The following is a 20981-nucleotide window of genomic DNA, read 5'->3' as shown; positions in this document are numbered from 1 at the left end:
ATTACCTTTTATCACACTACTATGTATCAGGAACCACATGGGATGCACCCACATTCTCCTGTCCATTACATGAGATGGTAATGGTCACACAACAACAACAACTTGTATTTACATCGCGCCTTTAACAAAGTAAAACATCCCAAGGCGTTTCACAGGAGCGTTATCAAACAAATTTTGACACCAAGCCATATAGGGAGATATTAGGACAAGCTTGGTCAAAGAGGTAGGTTTTAAGTAGTGTCTTAAAGAAGGAGAGGTAGAGAAGCAGAGAGGTTTAGGGAGAGGATTCCAGAGCTTACGGCCTAGGCAGGTGAAGGCACGGTCGCCAACGGTGGAGCAATTAAAATCGGGAATGCGCAAGAGGCAAGAATTGGAGGAACGCAGAGATCTCAGAGGGTTGTAGGGCTGGAGGAGGTAGGGAAGGATGAGGCCATGGAGGAATTTGAAAACAAGGATAAGGATTTTAAAATTGAGGCATTCCTGGACCGGAAGCCAATGTAGGTCAGCGAGCACAGGGGTGATGGGAGAACGAGACTTGGTGCGAGTTAGGACACTGTTATAACATTACATTCAGGCTAAAACTAATAGTCTAATTTATTTACAAGTTAATTATACAAAAGCACAACATAAGTATACAGCAGGACACTAGAAGTACATTGCTTGACTCATGATACATAAACTGTTCCAAAACAATAAAAAGTTCAAAGTCTTAGCAGTTCTTTTAAATAACTTTTAATTAAGTATCTGATGAAATGCTATGTGGTGCAATGATTCCCTGAAACCGTTCCTTAGCCATCTCATATGGAATAGGTGATGCAAAGCAGGGAATTAAAAACATCAGAGGTCCAGTGCAGTTTTAGTCTGTCTTTTCTTTTGAAGCTAAAGAAGGCTCATTTGAAGGTAAGAACAGACTTTTTTCCATTTTCAGCAATACTAATTAAGATAAAGAACTATTTAGGGACGAAATTCTGCAGCACCAGAAGTGCGTCACTTTTGCCCGCTGATGAGCCCGTCTCAAATCCCAGGGACAAGCTCAATTGAAAAATCAGGACTGGAACCTATACCTGTAATGGTGCAGAGAGCTGCCCAGCCCACAGAAGCAGCAGATCTCCAAGTGGCATCCTGAGAGGGGGAGCCTAAGGCCTAGATTGGACCTAATAATAGGCCAACAATTTTTAATATTTTTGATTTTGGCAAGGCATGGCCCCTGCAATAATGACAAATGATCCTTTTGGGATCAATTGCTGTTTGCCTTTGCAGCTTCAGGCCCCACTTTGGAATTCGATGGGACCTACACCTACTCACAACAAAAGTAGACCTTGCTGGACCCATCAAGAGTGCTTCAAGCCGAATTTCAGGGAACCTCCCACCCTCCCCTCAACTTGCTCCCAATGTGTTGGAGTTGTGTAGGTGCAGCAGGAAGAAGAGGTGCTCCTTCCCAGTGAGTACAATCTCATATCAAGGTAAGAATGGGGTGGAGACTTGGCAGATCCATGTACCCACCCCCCCTCCCCAAATTACAACTCCCCCGCCAGCCATAACCCTAGAATTGTGCTCCTCTGATTCAAACAATTTCTGGGCTTATATCTCAGTTACAGTTAACTAAACTATGGTATTTGTGGTTTCAATACACTGGTTACTAACTCATGGATATGGATATGATTAACTAGTTATCTAGTGAAGACTATGGGCCTGATTTTACCAGGCCTGCGGGTTTCCGGCGGGTTGGGTTTCGGGAGCGTGGTCAACACGCTCGGTGAAATTAGTGGGTTGCCCGCGCGATCGTAGCAGGCAACCCACTAATTGGAATCAATTACCTGCTCCTCCGGGGTCCGCGCTGCTGGTCTGCGCGTCAGGCGGGCTGCGCATGCGCATGCGCAGTACGATCTGTCAGCTGGAGGCTCTCTAGTTAAAGGGGCAGTCCTCCACTGACAGATGCTGCAACCAATGGAACAAATTGCAGCATGGAGCAGCCCAGGGGGAAGGCTGCTCCCAGTTTAATGATGCCTCACCCCAGGTATCATCAGATGGGGTGAGGAGGAGGGGGAGGACACAGATCTTCCCCCCCGGCGGGCGGGAGGAAGCGGCCTGCCTCTGCCACCAGGAAGGCCTGGCTCGAGGTGGCAGAGGGGGTCACCTGCGCCACCAACATATCGCGCACCTGCATACAGTGCAGGAGGCGCTGCAATGACCGCAGTAGGTCAGCCGCAGTGAGAACACGAAGTCTTTCCCCTACACTCCGTCTGCCACAACACTGCCCCCACCCCACATCTCCTTCGGCACCGCCATCACTACTCTGTCACATCACCCTTCATACCCACTCAAACCCCATCCTCATCTTACCTCCACCTACTCACCTCGCCAGTACTCACCCTGCCACTAACACGCAACCCAATTCTCATACAATCTCATTGCTCCATCCCATACTCACCCTCTCGTGCATCTCCCTCACAGCCAGCCTCACTCAACCTGCCACCACCTGTGCTGCAGCCACAGGGCATGCATCACATATGTGCAGTAGGCAACGTAAGGCAAACGTGTCATGAGCATGAAGGGGGTGCACAAGGGTGTCTGAGGGTTTGTCATGGGTGTTACCTATATTGAATTTCAGAGCAACAAACAGCACACATTATATTGACACCACCACTGCCATGTCTCCGCGAATCCTGTCCGTTGTGTCCAATAATGCCCGCTCCTGGGTATCACTATGAGGACCCACCACTGATGCCACCCATCGTGTTACTGCAGAGTAGGTGCAGGTGTATTTGCAGGGCTCATCCGCGCAGACGACTGAGAGACATCGGTGGTGTAGCCGGCTGCACCCTGGAAGGATGCGGAGGAGAAGGTGTGGAGGGCAGTGGTGACTTTGACAGCGACAGGTAAGCAGTTGGTGCTGGGGCCAGCCAGGAGCAGCTCGGCATGAAAGAGCCTGCAGATCTCCACGACTACATGTCGAGTGAATCTGCGCCTCCGTGTGCACTGCTGCTCGGAGAGGTCCGGGGAGCTGCGCCTCGGTCTGTGGACCCTGTGGCGAGGGTAGTGCCCTCTGCGATGCGTCTCTCTCTGCGGTAGCCCTCCCTCTTGCTGTGCAGGTGGGCGTGCAACAACACCGTGTTGGGGGGCTCCACGTCTCTGCGGCGGACGGCGTGGACTGCGAGGCTGCTGGGGCTGGTCATGCTGTTCGTCCTCCGAGGGTGTCCACACACCACCCATCTGGCAGGTGTTGGTCTGAGGGGTTGTGCAGGGTAGGTGGGTGGTTCCTCGGACTGGGGCTGCGGTTTCGTGTTGGTCTGTCCTCTGGCTTGGCGGGGGGTGGTGGGGGGCAGTTGTTGCCCTATGTGACGCGGTGGCCTCCTGCGTGGGTGAGGGCTGTCCCCCGTGGAGTGCACCTTGGCACCTGCCACAGGCTGCTGGCTGCAACACGCCTGGTTGGAGAGAGACTGTTTCCCCCAGTGTGTGAAGCTCACTGCCTTGAACCTAAAATCCCACACTTCCTCTTTTGACAGCTGATTCAGCTCATTAACTGACCTCAACAAGCAAGGTAAGTACACTCAAGTGGAACCCCGCTGGCTTTAATTGCCTGCGGGATTCCCACCAGCGGGGCTTGCGCGCGCAGCCCCGCACGTCAGCGCGGTACCCGGAAGTGGCCGGGATTTCGTCGCGATCCGGTCACGTGACCGGATATCGGGATTTTCCGGGCCCCCCCGCTGGAAACCCGCCGGAAACCCGACGCCAAAATCGAGCCCTATAAATCTAATAATGATTATGTAGTGATGGTCATATATCTGATTCATTGATTTTTTAGTGTTGGGTGTAGGTTTGAGTTACTGGTTATCTAGTAATGGGTATGGGTGAGATTTACTAATAATCTAATGATGGCTGTAGGTCTGATTTACTCATTAAATAATGGTTTGTGTCCAATTCTCTAAAAATCTTGTTTGGTTATCCCCGTTTATGTGCCAAGAAATTTTATTTATATATGTACTTGTGCCATCCAAATTTGGATCTGATTACAAATCTAAAGTTAGAATTCATCCAAATGCTCATCCTCAAGTTCACTTCAGGCAGAATCTACAGTGTAAACTTGGACCTCAGCAGTCAATTTTTAAGACAAGTGGGGTAAATTTGCGTCTTCACTCCTGGGCCGTAATCTGGCAGAGCAGATCGCCAGCCTGTTGTAGAATCCATCCAATTTTCATCCCGTTGATTTCAATGGAATGAAAATTGGTCGGGTTCTACAACGGGCAGGAGATCTGCTCCACCGGATTTGTTTGGGTAACAGAATACTTCAGCGTAGTGATGTGACATCATCATGTGCCATCCATCTTTTTTCTCTACACAGGTCAGTCTATTAGATCTCAATTCTCCACAGTGTATTCCCAACAGAACGTGAATTAAGGCAGAATGGGATAAATTTTCACCTTCGCCACCTGGCTGGTAATCTGATGGGGTGGATTGCCCCCAGTGGAATGAAAATTAGAGTGGGGGGGGCGGGTGGGGAGTTCTCCAAGGGACGGGCAATCTGCCAAGGCAGTGAATACGAGAATTTACCCCAATGAAAGGAAGTGATCCCATTTCACTTGTGGGATCCAATCTCTGGAGCAGTTTGACTCGGAGTAGGATTATATGTCAGTACATTTAAAATAGTTGCACAACAAGGATTACAGATTCATTTTATGTGTCCTTTTTATTTTACTGTAAGTACAACCATTATATCTTAGTGAAAAATATAAAATTCTTAGATCATTTTATTGAAATAGTAGAATTTTGTCTTCCTTATTTAATGCCTAACTCATGGATCGGATTTTGCTCTGAGCGCCAAATGAACGTCCCCCGCCACTCGTTAGAATTGAACTCACCCATGAACTTTTCTTGGTTTTATTCATGGCAAGTTCCTCCCATCGGGCACTGAATCCAGCATGGCGCCCTCTACAGGGCATCTGGGACCTGTGTGAACGGGGCAAGCAACTGTCCATCTCCTTGACCATTCAGATTGAAGCATGTTAATAAGCCACGCGGAGTCAGAACCAGGAAGTGTAAGTTAGAATCGTAAATTCAATGTCAAATCAGGTACAGACAGCGAAATAAAGAGAAGGTAAGAAATAGTGAATTAAGAGACAGAGATAAAAGAGACAGAATGAAACAGTAAAAAAAAAGTGACTTTTTTTTAAATGCACAACAATTAAAATCTGAAGGAATGAGACTCCACATCTGCAAAAGTTAATTTGCAGTGCCAGAGAGGTTGTTTGGTAGTCATGAAGATTTACCACACCGTTAAAAAGGTACTTAGACTTAAATAACTTGATTTACCTTTTTTTGGTGAGATTACTTCGTATCCATCAGGTCAGTGCAGGAATTTCATGCCATCCCATTCATTTAAACGGTGAGTCAGTTGGCAAGATTTCCTTTCCACAAAGCGTACGGAGGAGCAGGGCATCTGGTAGAGCAACTTCTGGATTTCCGCGTTTGACTGCGGATGTGCGCTCGCTGGAAGTTGCTCTACCATTTGCACTGAAATAACGGTGATCCCAATATCTGATTGAGGTCTTTTCATCCTTTATTGGTCTTTTGCTGGTTAAAAGAAAGATTTTACATGTCGAACAACACATTATAAATTATAGTGGTAAAGCACATAATGCATAATGCCTGGAAGTGTGCTACAACACAGAAATGCACCTCAGGGCTTGAGTGTTATGATTACACTCTCAGGCAACATTTGTTTTTGAAGAGTTTGTTGCTGTTTACCTTTCCGAAGCTATCATGTTATACAGCTGCCAAGTTGTTCTAAATGACTGGAAAAAGCATGTTTTACAACTTTATGACAGTAGAGCAGATCATAGGTCAGTTAATAGCTTGTATGGTGCAATGTCACACCTCCTTTTACTAGCGTTTAATTTCTATAGAGCGGAATCATTTTTGTAAAAGGTGCCACAAACAGCAATGAGATAAAAGACAAGATAATGGCCCCGATTTTAGAATGGAGGTGGGATAGCAGCGGGAGGGGTGAATGGACATGTGGTTAACCCGACCAAGAAAATATGTCTGTTTCCCATGCAATCGCAAGCGAATTGCTGCCACTTAACATGGCTTCCAGGTTTGCTGTCGGAAAGCTGCGCAGTGGGCGGACTGCGCACCCGCATCACAGATTGTCAGCTGGAGGAGCTCTATTCAAAGGGCCATTGCTCCAAAAGCTTTTGCTGGAGTAAAGACCCAGAAACCACAATGGAGCAGCACAGGAGCAAGGCTGCTCCAAGGTTCAGCGACACCTCACTGCAGAAGCTACTGGACAGGGTGAGGAGGAGGAGGAGGAAAGTGTTTTACCCCGCAGATGGGAGGAAGTGCCCTGCCTCTGCCACCAAGAAGGCCTGGCTCGAGGTGGCAGAGGAGATCACCAGCAGCAACATCTCCTGCACCTGGATCCAGTGCAGGAAGCGCTTCAATGACCTAACTAGGTCAGCAAAAGTGAGTACACTTACTCATTCTCCTGCATTCCGTGTTCCACATCACCGCCCCCCTCCCCAACTTATTCTGCACTGTCAAGACTACTCCATCACATCACTCCTCACACCACTTAAGGCTCATCCTCAACTTACCTGCACTTCCTCAGCATTTCCTCACCTCCCCATTAGTCACCCCACCTCTACCACTCACAGCAATCCTCATCCAATGTGATGGCTCTGTCTCATACTCACCTTCTGATGCATCTCTTTCATGGTCAGCCTCACCCAAAGCAATGCATTCATCTGTTGGCTACTTCACCATCACTCACTCTTCTGTTCTTTCTCCCCTTCTAGAAGAGAGAGTGCAAAATGCATGGGAGAGGGCGAGGACTGGAGGGGTGCCACAACAAATAGTGGTCCTCACAGACGTGGAGCAGGAGGCGCTCGAGATCAGCCGCACCTTCGAGTGCCTGTCCATTGGGGATACCGAGAGTGGCACCCCACAATCGTCTGGTAACACAACTTTAACATTCATCACACACATTGATGTTAACAATGCTTGCCATGTTCAACACCTCAGTATACTCATCGCAACATGACACATGTGATGATGCTTAATATTACCTTCTCTTACAGGCCGTCAATGACCACAGTGACGGCAGAGGGCGATTTCTCAGAGGAACTACCGGCCTCTGAGAGTGTACCATCACATCTTAGTGAGCCATCCACCAGCGCAAATACTCACACCTCAGTGGGCCCTAGTAATGAGTTAGTTGGGTTGGCACCTGGTGAGTCACCACACACAAGTGAGCACGAGCAGACACTGGTGGCAGGAGCAGCTGTGGAGAGTCCGTGTCGGAGGGAGTACTCCTCTCCAGGCTCTGCTCAGCTGGACGCAGATGCTGAACCCTGGGGGCCATCCTTTAAAAGAAGAATGATCGAGGAACAGCAGCACATTTGTGAGGTACTGGAACAGGTGCTACGCGCACTCTCCACAATAGCGCAGAGGATGGAGGAGTCCAACTCCTGTATGAGTGGAATGGTGGCACAGGAATGTGAGGGAATCTCTGAGATAGTGTCGCAGGGACGTGAGCAACTGTCTGAGATAGTGTCGTAGGTAACTGCTGAAATGCCTGAGATAGTGTCTCAGGTAAGTGCGGGAATGTCTGCGATGGAGAGAAGGCTAGCCTCCGTTGACCTTCAAGCACGGCTCAAATGAGTCCATTCAGGCCCTAACAATGGTTATGCGGACTCAGGGTGAACAACATTCTGCTGCCTTAAACAGGCTGACAGATGCTTTAGAAGTGGCTTTCCAACGCATCACACATGTCCACTACACTCTTGTCCAGCAGGGTGGTAGGAGTGATGTGGGCCTGGCCAAGGGGAGGGATGATGGCAAAAGGGGACATGGAAGTGGGGGACGCCATTCAAAGCTCTCCCACGTCTCACCCGTTGCCCCCCTCTCAACCAGTACCTGCAATGCTGCCTCCTCTCTAGGTGGCCGAGTCTGCCCCTGCACAGGTGCAGGTGGAGCAGTCTTTGGAGGGGCCCTCACTGGCTCCAAAACCCAGAGGGCGTAGGCCAAAAGCATCTAAGCAGTCAGGGCATGAACATGAACAACCTGCCACGACCTCTGCTGCAGCCACAGGGGATGCACCACGTAGAAGTAGTAGGAAGAGAAAGGCTAAGGTTTTGTGATCACGAAGAGCATGCACAAGGGTGTCTGACAGATGGTCCTGTTTTACATTTATATTTGTTTTTTGTTAAACTCACATTAAATGTTATGATTATCACCGCTACAGCCAGATCTTGCCCATTCTTAACTGGCTGTTGTGATAGGGCCCTTTCATGAGGTTCACCATGATCGGCGACACTTTATGCCACCCAGTGGGTCACTTTACCAGTGGGTGTATGTGTAGTTGCAGGACTGTTTTGTGCAGGGAGGGATGACGAGGCTGGTGATGTTGCTCGTCCTCGGATGTAGTGGCGACTGCAGCTGTGGCGCCAGTTTGAAGGGGTCTGGAAGCTTGGTAAATATGTGTGAACAGAAGAATTGAGTGGAAAGTAATTTTCAGTGAAAGCACAAAGATCTCCCAGCCAAAAGTTTGTTTGAAAGAACTGAGTGCCCTGCTGCAATAACTCACCTTTTCTCCCCATCTGTCAAACAAGCATTTGAATGTCCAACTGGCTGAAACATGTTTCATAGAACATGGAGTGTTTCCCACAGCACGGGAAGCCACATTCCAAACCCGCTCAGGATTTCCCCAATTTTTGGAGCCCCCCCCAGCCCCCAACGCACCCACACTTGGATTCCAAAATCGAGCCTAATATGTTTTTAGTGATGTTGGTTGAGGGATAAATATTGGCCTTGACATCGAGGAGAATTCCTCTGCTCTTCTTCGAAAATGTGCCCCTGGAATACTGTTAATACTAAATTTGCAGGATTTATTCTGAAGAACTCCACCATCCCTGCTCTGTTCTAGAGAGAAGCAGAAGAGTCTGACTGCCTCCTTGGTGACAATGGTTATCCCTTGCTACCCTGGCTAATGATTCCTGCCCATATCACTTCCATTATGCAGATGAAAGGTATATTGAGGCACATGCCATGTCTCATATCATTGTGGAGCACATCATAGGAAATCTGGAGATGTGCTTCCACTATCTCCACAGACTGGGGTGGGGGGGGGGGGGGAGCACTGCAGTACAAACCAGCTACAGTAGCTACAATAGTTGTGGCATGCTGCATAACTTTGCTCTGATGAAGGTTCTTCCAATGGAGATAACCAGAAGAGGAAGGGGAGCCAACATTGAGAACTTAGCAACCACCTGAACAGCAGCAGCAGCAGCAAGAGAAAAAGCTAGAGGGAGATAGATTGGCTTTCATCTGTTGAACACCACCTCTTGCGCATCCCCGATTTTAATTGCTCCACCATTGGTGACCGAGCCTTCAGCTGCCTAGGCCCTAAACTCTGGAATTCCCTCCCTAAACCTCTCTGCCTCTCTACCTCTCTCTCCTCCTTTAAGACTCTCCCATCTCCAACAAGAGAGAGTCTAACCACCTCCCCTTGACATTCAAAGGCATTACCATCGCCGAATCCCCCACCATCAACATCCTGGCGGTCACCATTGACTAGAAACTTAACTGGACCAGCCACATAAATACTGTGGCTACAAAAGCAGGTCAGAGGCTGGGTATTCTGCGGCGAGTGACTCACCTCCTGACTCCCCAAAGCCTTTCCACCATCTATAAAGGCACAAGTCAGGAGTGTGATGGAATACTCTCCACTTGCCTGGATGAGTGCAGCTCCAACAACACTCAAGAAGCTCGACACCATCCAGGACAAAGCAGCCCGCTTGATTGGCACCCCATCCACCACCCTAAACATTCACTCCCTTCACCACCGGCGCGCTGTGGCTGCAGTGTGTACCATCCAGAGGATACACTGCAGCAACTCACCAAGGCTTCTTCGACAGCACCTCCCAAACCCGCGACCTCTACCACCTAGAAGGACAAGGGCAGCAAGCACGTGGGAACAACACCACCTGCACGTTCCCCTCCAAGTCACACACCGTCCCGACTTGGAAATATATCGCCGTTCCTTCATCGTCGTTGGGTCAAAATCCTGGAACTCCCTTCCTAACAGCACTGTGGGAGAACCTTCACCACTCGGACTGCAGCGGTTCAAGAAGGCAGCTCACCACCACCTTCTCAAGGGCAATTAGGGATGGGCAATTAATGCTGCCCTCGCCAGCAGCGCCCACATCCCATGAACAATTTTTTTTTAAAAACCTACATCTTTGACCAGGCTTTTGGTTACCTGTCCTAATATCTCCTTACGTGGCTCAGTGTCAAATTTTGTTTGATAACGCTCCTGTGAAGCGCCTTGGGACATTTTACTATGTTAAAGGCGCTATATAAATGCAAGTTGTTGTTGCGTGAAATTAGTTGTTAAGGTTTGCTGAGAGGCGAGTAATGCACAGGCCAGTCTACCTTAAGAATGGAGCTAACTAGGCCAAGTGTAAGTCTAGTAAGCCAAAAGAAAGTGTTACACAGCTAACCCCAAGACAATGTGGTGTATTTTTATTATTTTTTTCCACCGCGAGGAAGGACTGAAGTTAAGTTGAAATAAGGAGATTTGTTATAACTTTTACTGTGTTTGTTCACTTACTGACTGCAAAATAAAGCAGCTTAACAATTCCTAACCGACCTCATGTCACTAAAGTGTTAATCAATCCACCTTTTAGAAGATTGGAGAAATGCACGTAAATACACGTGTGAATATCATGATATCCAATTCATGTAGCAAAGGGGTCTTATGGTTACACCCTCTCCTCCAGGCTATACCATTGTACATCTAGACATTGGGTCGTGGAAGTATGCTCCTGATTATATGACATTAGTCCTCTTATGGGAGAGGCCGATGATACTATACTGAGAGAATATCTAAGACAGACCCAAAATTTGTAACACATGGGGAGAAGGAATCAGGTGAGAAACAGTACTAAGGCCTACTCACCTGTTCATACAGTTCTCACATGCACTAACCTCCTAGATCATCAGGAATCTTTCAGGTATTAATACTGCCTGACAGTTTACGGAAACCAAAGATAGCAGCACACTAACTGGAGTTTTTACAATGATACAATTTTGAAGTTGAAATTTTAATGGAAAAATTTGGCTAGATTTTCTGCCCATTGACTATGAATGGGCAGAGATTGGCCATATCTTTCCAACCACTCAAAGTCAGTGTAAAATTACAACCAATTCAAACGTGTACCACCCTCTCTTAATTCTCCTGAAACAGTCGGTGTTTATATGCAGCAAGTTCCTGGCTTCCAAGAGATACATTTCTGGTGGTAATGCCACTTTAAAGGTATACTGTACAGCTATTATGCATTCAGGTGAGGAATCCAGGTAGAACACTGCACCTAGAACTCTGAAAGGTCAATAAATTGAAAGTGACAAAGTCCACTAATTGCACAATCACATTTGCTTTCAGTGGTGTTTCATGCATCCTGTTAAAGTGTTAGTTCCAAGTGTATGGAGTTTCAGCTTGTGCCTCAGAATATGGGTTAAATATCATTTTAGGCAACAAACAAGCCCAATGATTAATGCTCTCAAAGTCAGACTGAACAACTCGTAGAAGCTATCTTAAGTGAGCAGAAAGCCATATGTAAATAGGATCGCTATCTCGCCAACAACACGCAACCTAAGAATAGGGCACTCTCACATCCATGCCCAGAGGAAGCTGTGGAGCGACCTACAGTGTTGATGACTGCAGCTACTTCTGGAAGGTGTGGATAATGACATTTGTTGCTGTATGATGTAAAATAATTACTATTAACTGCGCGTGGTATTTTTAATCTTAATGGCTATATGCTTTTAAATGCCAATTTGTTGTAATACTCTCTTTGGCAGCCATACAATATAATAGAAGTAATTATGTATTCTGACAGAAATTGCTAGAAATGTAGCTCAAAGGTCAAACTTTGTCAACTCATGCCTGGCATAGAAAATCCTGTGGGACTTGCTGACCTCTGCATCCAGATTCCCAATATGCACTTTTGGCATGTGAGGCTCTGCATTGGGGAGAGTGAATTTGTAAAATATACACTTAAGTCCATTAGAATCCAAAAACAGAGAAGATAGGTTAACTAGTTCTGATGAAGAGTCTTTGCCTAAGATGTTACCTTGTCTTTTTCTTTTTCTGATGCTGTATGGCATGCTGTGTATTTCCAACATTTATCTGGTATTTACTTCGGAATTCTAGCTGTTGCAGTTTTTTTATTTTTACCACAATGTACCCCAGCATTGCTTCGCATTCACAAAACCTTCAAAGGACACATCATGCCAGGCATCTTAGTTTTAGCTATTATTTAAACTAGAATTCTAAATTGGTCTGGCCTTATTGTGGCCTTATTAAGCTTGAGTTCAAAAATCAGTTTATACAGACATTCACAGTCAGACTTTCTTAAAACTTAAGTTTCATTAAAGACTTGTTCATGCCTTCTGTGAGAAAACCAATTGGGGATCCCTTCCTTCACTGCTCAAGTGCATCGCCTGTTAAATGAGTTACAAATCAGGATTGACAGTATACATGGCTGATTTTTTTCCACTTTCATATTCTATAGATATTGAGGAGAGAAGTGAAGAAAAATATGCATAAATCCCCCTGTATTGTAGACTTATAATTCAGTGGGCAATGATACTATTATGATAGTGCAGAAAAGATATTGATTGTGGTCAGTGAAAAACAGTGGCTCGTGGTTGTTCTCCACAACTTCATGGTCAGTCAGACCAAGATTCTGCCAGGCACTGACACCTGGGTATGGGACTGTGGAATGGCATTTTCACCAGACCAGCACGGAACTTTCATTGATGAATCCAGCCATAACTGGCCCAATTTAAATAAAACATTAAATCCCATTAAATGTTACTTTTCTGAATCATTGGACACCAAACCAATGCCTTTCCCTTCAGTTTAAAAAATATTTTTATTCCCCAAGCAAACTGTCTTCGTCCCATACACCATGCTGTATTCCCTAGCTGAGTTGGTAAGAAGGCAGGTTACCACTTATCACCAAGTGTGTCATTCTGGCACAGGGAAGCTTGCCCTCCAAATTTCCTCTCTCCTTCTGAGAAAGCACCTTGCCTCAAATTATTCCTTACCCTTGACAAGTCAAAAACATTCTTTCTCATGCTCAATTTCTCACCAACCTACTGTTCAACCAGAGCCCCTCACCAAAACACATGGGTTACATCAGTATGTGTGATATTATGGATAATATGACTTTCCATTCTTCACCAAGAAGATAGATTTTAAGCAAATGCCATTCTGTGTTGGATGCAACAGGTGCATTGGAAATAAGGTAGAATATATTTTCATGGGATGATACACTGTACTTGGAAAATACTGAAGCTAGTAGCACCAGTGCTTGGTAGATTTTGCTGCTAAAGCCAATTCTGGGACCCAAGTGTGCAATCACAAAAATCCAAAATTGGCATTTTAATTTGTGTATATAATACTGATTGCACAAAATGATATAATAGCAGCTACATTAGCATGCATTGAATAACAATTGGATTGTGTTCAAGAGAAGATATGTGGTCTGTATCCCAATGCACAGTTGCATTCTAGCTCATTGTTTTAATATACTAAATCAAATTTGTAGATACTTCGGAATATTAAATATGTCCATTTTGTCATATTTCATAGAAAAGAACGTCAATTCAAAATGCTGGAAAGTTGTGGCACAAACTCCAGATAGTTCAAAAAAACAAAAGGCATAAATGGTTTTAAAGAATTCTATTCCAGTTGGGACGGAATCCATTCTTGGTATTTCTTTGTTTCTATTTTAATGGTTTTGTTTTGATGATGTAATACCTTCCCAATGCTACCAAAACCATGGTCCCATTGAGATAGAAAGTTAATAACAATGATAGTTATGGAAGCACTTACTGCACTGCATTTTACATTATTGTGATGTGCATGCCCTATCCATTGTAATAAACCCCAAACTGCCACAGAAAGCTCCATAAAGAGCATATTGTTACGTGACGGGGCTGAGTATTACTTGGCGCCACTTATCAACACTCAAAATCTTTTTGGCACCATCACAAAAGTGGTAGAATCAAACCCACAGTATCTTTAATTTATTTCACAGTGTTTGGAAATGTACTGAGATAGCTTATCACTTAAAATATTTGAGATCATTTTAATATATCATAAAGTAAAGCTATGTGTTCTTTGATTCTGTCCAAGACTTCCCCTTAATCATGTGAGATATGATCATGATAAAGTAATTTTATAAGCAAAGTTTACACGTGGGCAAGTATTCCCAAAAGCCTAGAATGGAAATAAACCATGTGATATGGCACTGAGCCATTTGATCATTGGTCCATGTGAAGTCCATGTGCAGCAGTGGGAGTGGTACAATTTCCTCAATGGCCCTGGGATAGGGAGGGGAAAAAATGAGTCGGGGCTCCCCCTCATGGTCATTACCTAACAACTCCCACTAGAAGTGTGTGCTTGGATGCTGTGTGGAGGCAGGATTAAGCTTGGCTTTGGTGATGCCATGCTTAAATAGCCCACCAATACTCTGCAGGTTCGCATAGGAAGAATGGCATTCTGGAGGGCTGTTTGTGCCTGTGAACTTATAACCCAGCAACACAGCCTTCAGGAAAGGAGAGCGAAAAATGAAAAAAATATGTTTTTAAATTGCTGCTTGGTGTTCTATTAGACCTGGATTATGATATAAAATGATGATGTATTGGCTGAAGGTTGTGCCCATGGTCCCTAGCAGGACATAGTCTAGGCTGATGCTCCAGTGCAGTACTGATGGGGTGCTGCATTATCACGGGTGCTGTCCTATGGATGAGAAGCTAAACTGAGGCTCTGTCTGCCTGTCAAGTAGTTGTTCAAAAGCTGTAATGGGAAGAGAGTAGGATTGGTTTTTGAAAAGGAAAAAATGGTACAGACCTTTTTTGGAACCTAATCAATTGTAGTTATATAATTATTGATAATGAAGCAGATTTCATTCTATCACGACCAAGTAAATCATACTTCAACAGACCCATCCAAACTATAGTATAATGAAGTATGAGTGGTTTCAAGGAACAATTTCCTCTAGAAATCAAATAATGTACATTTTTAAAGAGTGTAAAATAGATCAACAAAACGTTGCATGTATAATGATGGTAAAATAGGTCTTTGGCGATCGCGCAATACAGGCAGCCCAGTTTCCACTCCACCCGATTTTCTTTTCCAACTAATATTTAATTTCGTTTACCTAAAAGATTAGAGGGAAATTTCCCAATACTTCAGTCCAACTAAACAAGACTCCTCACCGGGAGCAGAGTCTCAAAACATTTATCTAGACGTTATGCGATAGATTATTACAATTCATTTATGCAAAAGGGAAGTTTTCCAACAAAGTGAATTAATTAACAAATAGCAATGATTCTAACCCTGAAATGGTTGAAGCTGTGGTGTCCTATGAACTTGTTAATGTTTTTTAATAATATTTTTCCCAAGTTTCTTCCTTCCCTGAATGCTCTGATTGATGCTTACATTAGGTTCTGCAGGCACAGTTAGCCCTTAAGCATCTCACCCAAGTGGCTATTCCTGAGAAATGGCACCAAACATATGTCCAGGCCCTGATGCACTTACCTGGTAGTGTTTGCAGGGAACTGTCTTCACGTAGGGTCCAGGGATTTGTGCCAGCTTCTGCGGGGACAACTTTCAGCCACCATGCAACATAGGGCTGACACAACCAGTGAAAGCAACACCTGCTGCGGCTTTAAGCCTGCCTCCATCTCCTTCCAGGTGTGCTGCAATAATGACTTTTGGCAATGATGCTGTGTGAAGAGGCAAGGAGGAGCATCCTTTTGGCAAGCACCTCGCGCTGCATCACCTCCACATCACTTGCCGTCATACAGGCTGTGGACCATTTTGCTGCACCGTCACTTCCCTGAAAATGTGTGCCTGCCCATTGGATTTCCTTTCACTTTACTTATGCCTGGCATCCCTCACCCCATGCAGTCTTGACAAAGACTATCAATTATTTGAAAGTCATTTTGAGCCTTTCCTGAGGCTGTACAGATTTTTGTCTGTCTATATTGACACCTCATTTAATTATCCATATAAATTTACATTTTACCTACATACCATTTTTCCAATCCCACCATAAGTGTGCTCCCTGCACCCATCCCTATCTACATTTTAACCTTTGAATAATTATGCATGTGAGTTTACCCCAAACAAATGAGTACTATTAGCACTAGCGAGATTTGCACCAGCTCTTAATCATTTAAGATTTACACCAATAGACAAAAAATCATTCCCATGGCATCATTGATCGTGTGGGGTCAGCGAATACCAGTCAAACTTCTAAGAACTAACATTATTTTTAAGTGATTAATAAGCACAGAAATATATAGACAAGGCCTCAAGTGGACAAAGAAAGTTCAAGGAAGCTTTGAAAGGAATCATGATGCAAATGCAATTTTTATTTTCTTTTTGAATTTTAAAACCACATTAATACGATTTTGAGCTATTGCAGCTTTAAAAAACACAATCCTCTATCACGGGTGAATTTTCTCTTCCTGATTTCTAAAACTTTCTAGCAATGTAACCCGATATTAATGAACCAAGTTATTATGTCTCTTTGGAAGGATTCCCAACTGGTTAAAATTATTAATGCTCTTTGGGTTGAAAGAGTTTAAGGAATATCTGCTAAGGGAAAGGTTTGAATGATGCAAGGATAAATACAGAAAGTAATGTATAAATCTCTAGTAATATATGATGATTCCTGAGCTGCTAAGTCCATGGAAATACCATGCCAAGAAAATAACCAGTCAATGATGGATAATGAAGGATGTAAGGTTAACTGTGTACTCTAGAGTTTTAGTTGGTTTACTGCTGATGTGGAGGCAGAAATCTCTGCACACCCCAGGAGACTAATTAGGTTGAACAGAGTTTGCGATTGCACATGCTCATGATTTGATGGGCTGAGTAACCTCTTCTCATTCCAAGTTTTCTTATAAAACCTATATCATTGTTGTTGCATACAGTACAATATATAAGAGCATATTTTCCATTCCAGTAGCCAGTGGTGGCAGAGTGGATGGGGAGAGCAGGGACTGGGACATTGGGCAAAGATCTATCTCAGCAGATTTACACTCAATTTTCTTCGCTTATGATCTTCTGGCCAGAATGTGCTAGAGCTCCATTTAAGTATGTTAAAATCAAAGATGATGATAGTGTAATGAGCACAAACGCAATTGCCTGATTATCTTGCAGAGAAATGCGCTGATGCTCAGTTTGTGTATATGAAATGGCGATGAGGGTCAGGCTGGTTTTGAGCAGCAGTGGCACCATGCTACGAGACAGCAGCCTCGTCTGTGTCTGCTTCAATCATGCCCCTGTTACTGGGCATTGTTGCAACATGTCCCGTGATCTGTTCTGGAGCAAATCTCTGGGTAACAATGAGGGCAATGAAGCAATGCAAAATGGTTCTCTCCATCTCCTGTATAGGGAAACTGGACAGAACAATCACAGCTCAAGGTGTCTACAGTAACAATGTGAGATCAGGAGAGATTTTCCCACCATGCGAATTACCTCTGTCAGTGGGAGTTCCAATATAGATAGCCCTGAAGTAAAAGAAAAAAAAAGAAAAACTTCCATTTATAAACCCAGCAACTACAGGCCAATCAGTTTAACCTCGATGGTGGGGAAACTTTTAAAAACGATACCCACAGAGCCTCACCTTCCACACTGGACTACATTTCGGGTAAGCGATCAGGCATGGCTGGGCAGGTACAGTTAGTGGACTCCTCCACAGTCACTGCCTTTTAGGGTGCTTGCCATACTCTCTAATGACAGCAAAAAAATATTGGTGCTAAGATAGCATCCTTTTAAATGCAGCGCCTGTGAGCTCCAAATCACACAGCTCTGCTGGCCCTCCACCCGGCAGGTACTGACTCACCAACAGTCATCACCATATACTCTTGCTCACTCAAGCTCTGTGATTTACCGAGTGCACGTTCCTCAATCTGGCTCTCTAAATCCCTCAGGATGGATGTACCTGTACTGCTGCTTGCTGCGGGTGGAGAGGTTGATAGAGGGTACTGTGAGGTGCTAGGTTTCTGCCCATGTAGGACAGATAGGGCTGATTCCTGGGGTAAACAACAAAAACAGATGAACATATGTTAAAATTCTGCCTCTGACACCCCTTTAAACAGTGCTTAAATAGTTATATAGAATTTGTCATCGTGGTGTGCTTAAGTGCATGTAAATGAATGAGTGATTGGAAAAAGACTCTATAGGTTGGTACCAGGCCTCAGGAAGGCCACTGGCTTCAACCTGGCCAACTCACTCACTGTTCTCTAGCCCTGGGACATTCAGACCTTAAGGCTTTACATTTACAGGGCTCTCCTCCCATTTGGTTTGTTCCTTCCTATTATGTGCTACCTTGTCTGGAAGCAGAGAAGTAGTTCTAAGATGTTAGAAGTTTGAAGAGCATGAGAGTGACATCCAAGTGCCCACCCTGTATCCCAGCTTGTGTATGCGGAAATTAAATTGCATCATGCAGCTAGATTTTGTCCTTAACTCTCTTGTGGACTAATTTGTGGTGTAACAGGTTGAAAGGCAACTCTTTGTGGCTTGCATACTTTGCCAACCTACCTGACTAGTCTTATCCTGAAAGACTTCCTGCAACTTTTAAACTTTTTCCTCATCTGCTCTCTTGTCCTTCAGATGTTATACACAGCACTAACTCATTGGCTCACTTCCTCCTAAGCAGAGTGGACAATTCTCTTGTGCCCTTTTTGGTCTCCAGGGCAACCTCCTTTCCTGCACTTCCTGCAGTAGTAACTCATGTGCAATATCTTGAAAAGGAGGTCATCTATGGTGTTCTTCACACATTTGTACTTTTCTATAGCAAGACTTTCTGGCTTCTGATTTCGTAATTGGCCAACTAGTAATAAGCCCCCTTAAATAACAACAATTTCCCAATGTTCACTGACAATGAAATTTTGCCATTCTGCCAGAATTTTTATTCAAGTCGCTTCAGGACTGAAACCCAAAAACATTCCCTGTAATTTCAGTTGACACAAATAACACCCGTGGGCTTAATCGCCTCCGGGCACTATCTTATTGTATCTGTTAAAGCAATTATATAAATTCCTGCCCACACGATTTTAACACAAACATTAATCTATTTAAATAAACATAATGATTCCAGTAAAAAAAAAGCATAGGTGGGAATTTATGTAAATGTGAGTGATCACAGAGCGAATGAAATCCATTAAGAGAAAATTATTTTCCCTCTAACTGTGGGATTGGTTCAACATAGATCACACCTACAGTTGTAAAAATGTGTGACCACCATTTTTAGAGTATCACCATAAATACTACCTGTAATACAGCTTCGATATTAGGTTAACTTGGCACCTTATTTGACCCAGAGCTGAGCTTCCAACCTCATAGTCACTCCATCACCAAGACCGCCCACTTCCATCTTCATAATATCACCTGTCTCCGCCCCTGCTTCAGCCCATCTGCTGCTGAAAATTTCATCCATGTATTTGTTATCTCCAATTTTCTCCTGGCCGGCCTCCCATCTTCCACCTGCCACAAAATTAAGTTAATCCAAAACTCTGCTGTATCCTAACTCGCACAAAGTACCGTTCACCCATCAACTCTGTGCTTGCTGACCTACATTGACTCCCGGTCCGGCAACAATCCCATTTTAAAATTCCAATCTTCCTGTTCAAATTCCTCCAAGGCCTCGCCCTCCCTATCTCTGTAACCTCTTCCAGCCCTACAACTCTCTGAGAACTATGCGTTCCTCCAACTCTGGTCTATAGTGCATCCCCCACTTCGTTTGCCCCACCATTGGCAGCCGTGTCTTCAGCTGCCAAGGCCCCAAGCTTTGGAATTCTCTCCCTAAACCCAGCTACCTCTCCACCTCTGTCTCCTCTTTTAAGACGCTCCTTAAAACCTACCCCCTTGACCCTGTCCTCATGTCTCCTTCTTTGGCTCAGTAACAATTTTTGTCTGATTACACTCCTGTGGAGCATCTCGGGACGTTTTACTACGTTAAAGGCAGTATATTATTGCAAGTTGTTGTAAGTACAATAAAAGTGTTTCGACCTTGTTTAAAGTTTATATGTTTATGTGCCTAAATAGCTGGAGTCAAAGCTCAGTCTCATCACTTCAGGGCAGTGAGCAATGGCTACGGACAACTTTACAGATGTCTGGACAAAGCTCAAGGAGCTGCATGAACAAGAAGTGCAAGGTACAGAAATTATGGAAGCTGTTAGCAGCTCCAAGCATTCCTTTACATCGTAAATGCATTCGCTTTAAACATAAAATGTAATGGTGGGGTTATCTTTTATCTTCATTTGAAGTATTTGGCAAGTACCCATATTTGCAAAATTTATTCTAACACAGAACAGTCACATCCTCTCAGGAAAACTATGTGAGAATACTAACAATAATTGCATTGTTTCTAAAGTTTTCTTTTCTCCTGGTCCCCTTTTACCTTTACTGTTTAGGACTGTACACAAAGTTAACTGATCTAAACATGGAGCGATGTCTGTGAGTATAGCACGTTATGCTTTTGATTGCATTTTTCTTTCTTCATATATAAACTCAAATCCTGTATTACAAAACTCCTTATGCTTTTTGTGATTATCTTAAATTTGTTCCCTCTTGTTACCAACTCATTGACCAGTAGAAAAAAATCTGGTACTGTTTACCCTTCTTAATCTTGAACACCTCGAACAGGTCGTCCTTTAATCTTCTCAGCTCTAGTGGAAAAGAACCATAACTTCTCAAATCTCTATGACCTATCATCCCTGGTAACATCCTAGTGAATCTAATGCATCTTTTCCATTGCTTCTAAAGCCTTCATTAATAGGCTGTCCAAAACTGCTCAATATTGCGAATGTGGCATTACTAAGGTTTTGTATAAATTCAACCTTACCTCCTTGCATTTGTATTCTATGCCTCTAGATACAAAACCAAGAATTCCATT

At 44.4% G+C, this 20981-nt stretch overlaps 1 protein-coding gene across 5 annotated transcripts in view; it reads left to right on the top strand.

Moving 5' to 3' along the window:
- The window catches only part of rbbp8l (retinoblastoma binding protein 8-like), a 72174-nt gene that overhangs the window by 2460 nt on the left and 48733 nt on the right, over positions 1-20981 (top strand). For 2 of the 5 annotated variants that reach the window (XM_068000781.1, XM_068000777.1), the window contains exons 1-3: positions 13712-13777; positions 20132-20240; positions 20500-20542. In XM_068000781.1, the coding sequence (XP_067856882.1) occupies positions 20174-20240; positions 20500-20542 (110 nt within the window). In that variant the 5' untranslated portion in view covers positions 13712-13777; positions 20132-20173. Of the gene's footprint in view, positions 1-13710; positions 13778-19837; positions 20241-20499; positions 20543-20981 lie in introns of those variants that run through there. The other 3 variants (XM_068000780.1, XM_068000778.1, XM_068000779.1) reach the window with 3 other exon arrangements.

Source organism: Heptranchias perlo, chromosome 19 (assembly GCF_035084215.1).
Source record: "Heptranchias perlo isolate sHepPer1 chromosome 19, sHepPer1.hap1, whole genome shotgun sequence".
In the NCBI taxonomy this organism is placed as follows: domain Eukaryota; kingdom Metazoa; phylum Chordata; class Chondrichthyes; order Hexanchiformes; family Hexanchidae; genus Heptranchias; species Heptranchias perlo.
This window is presented reverse-complemented; position numbering and strand designations above follow the sequence as displayed.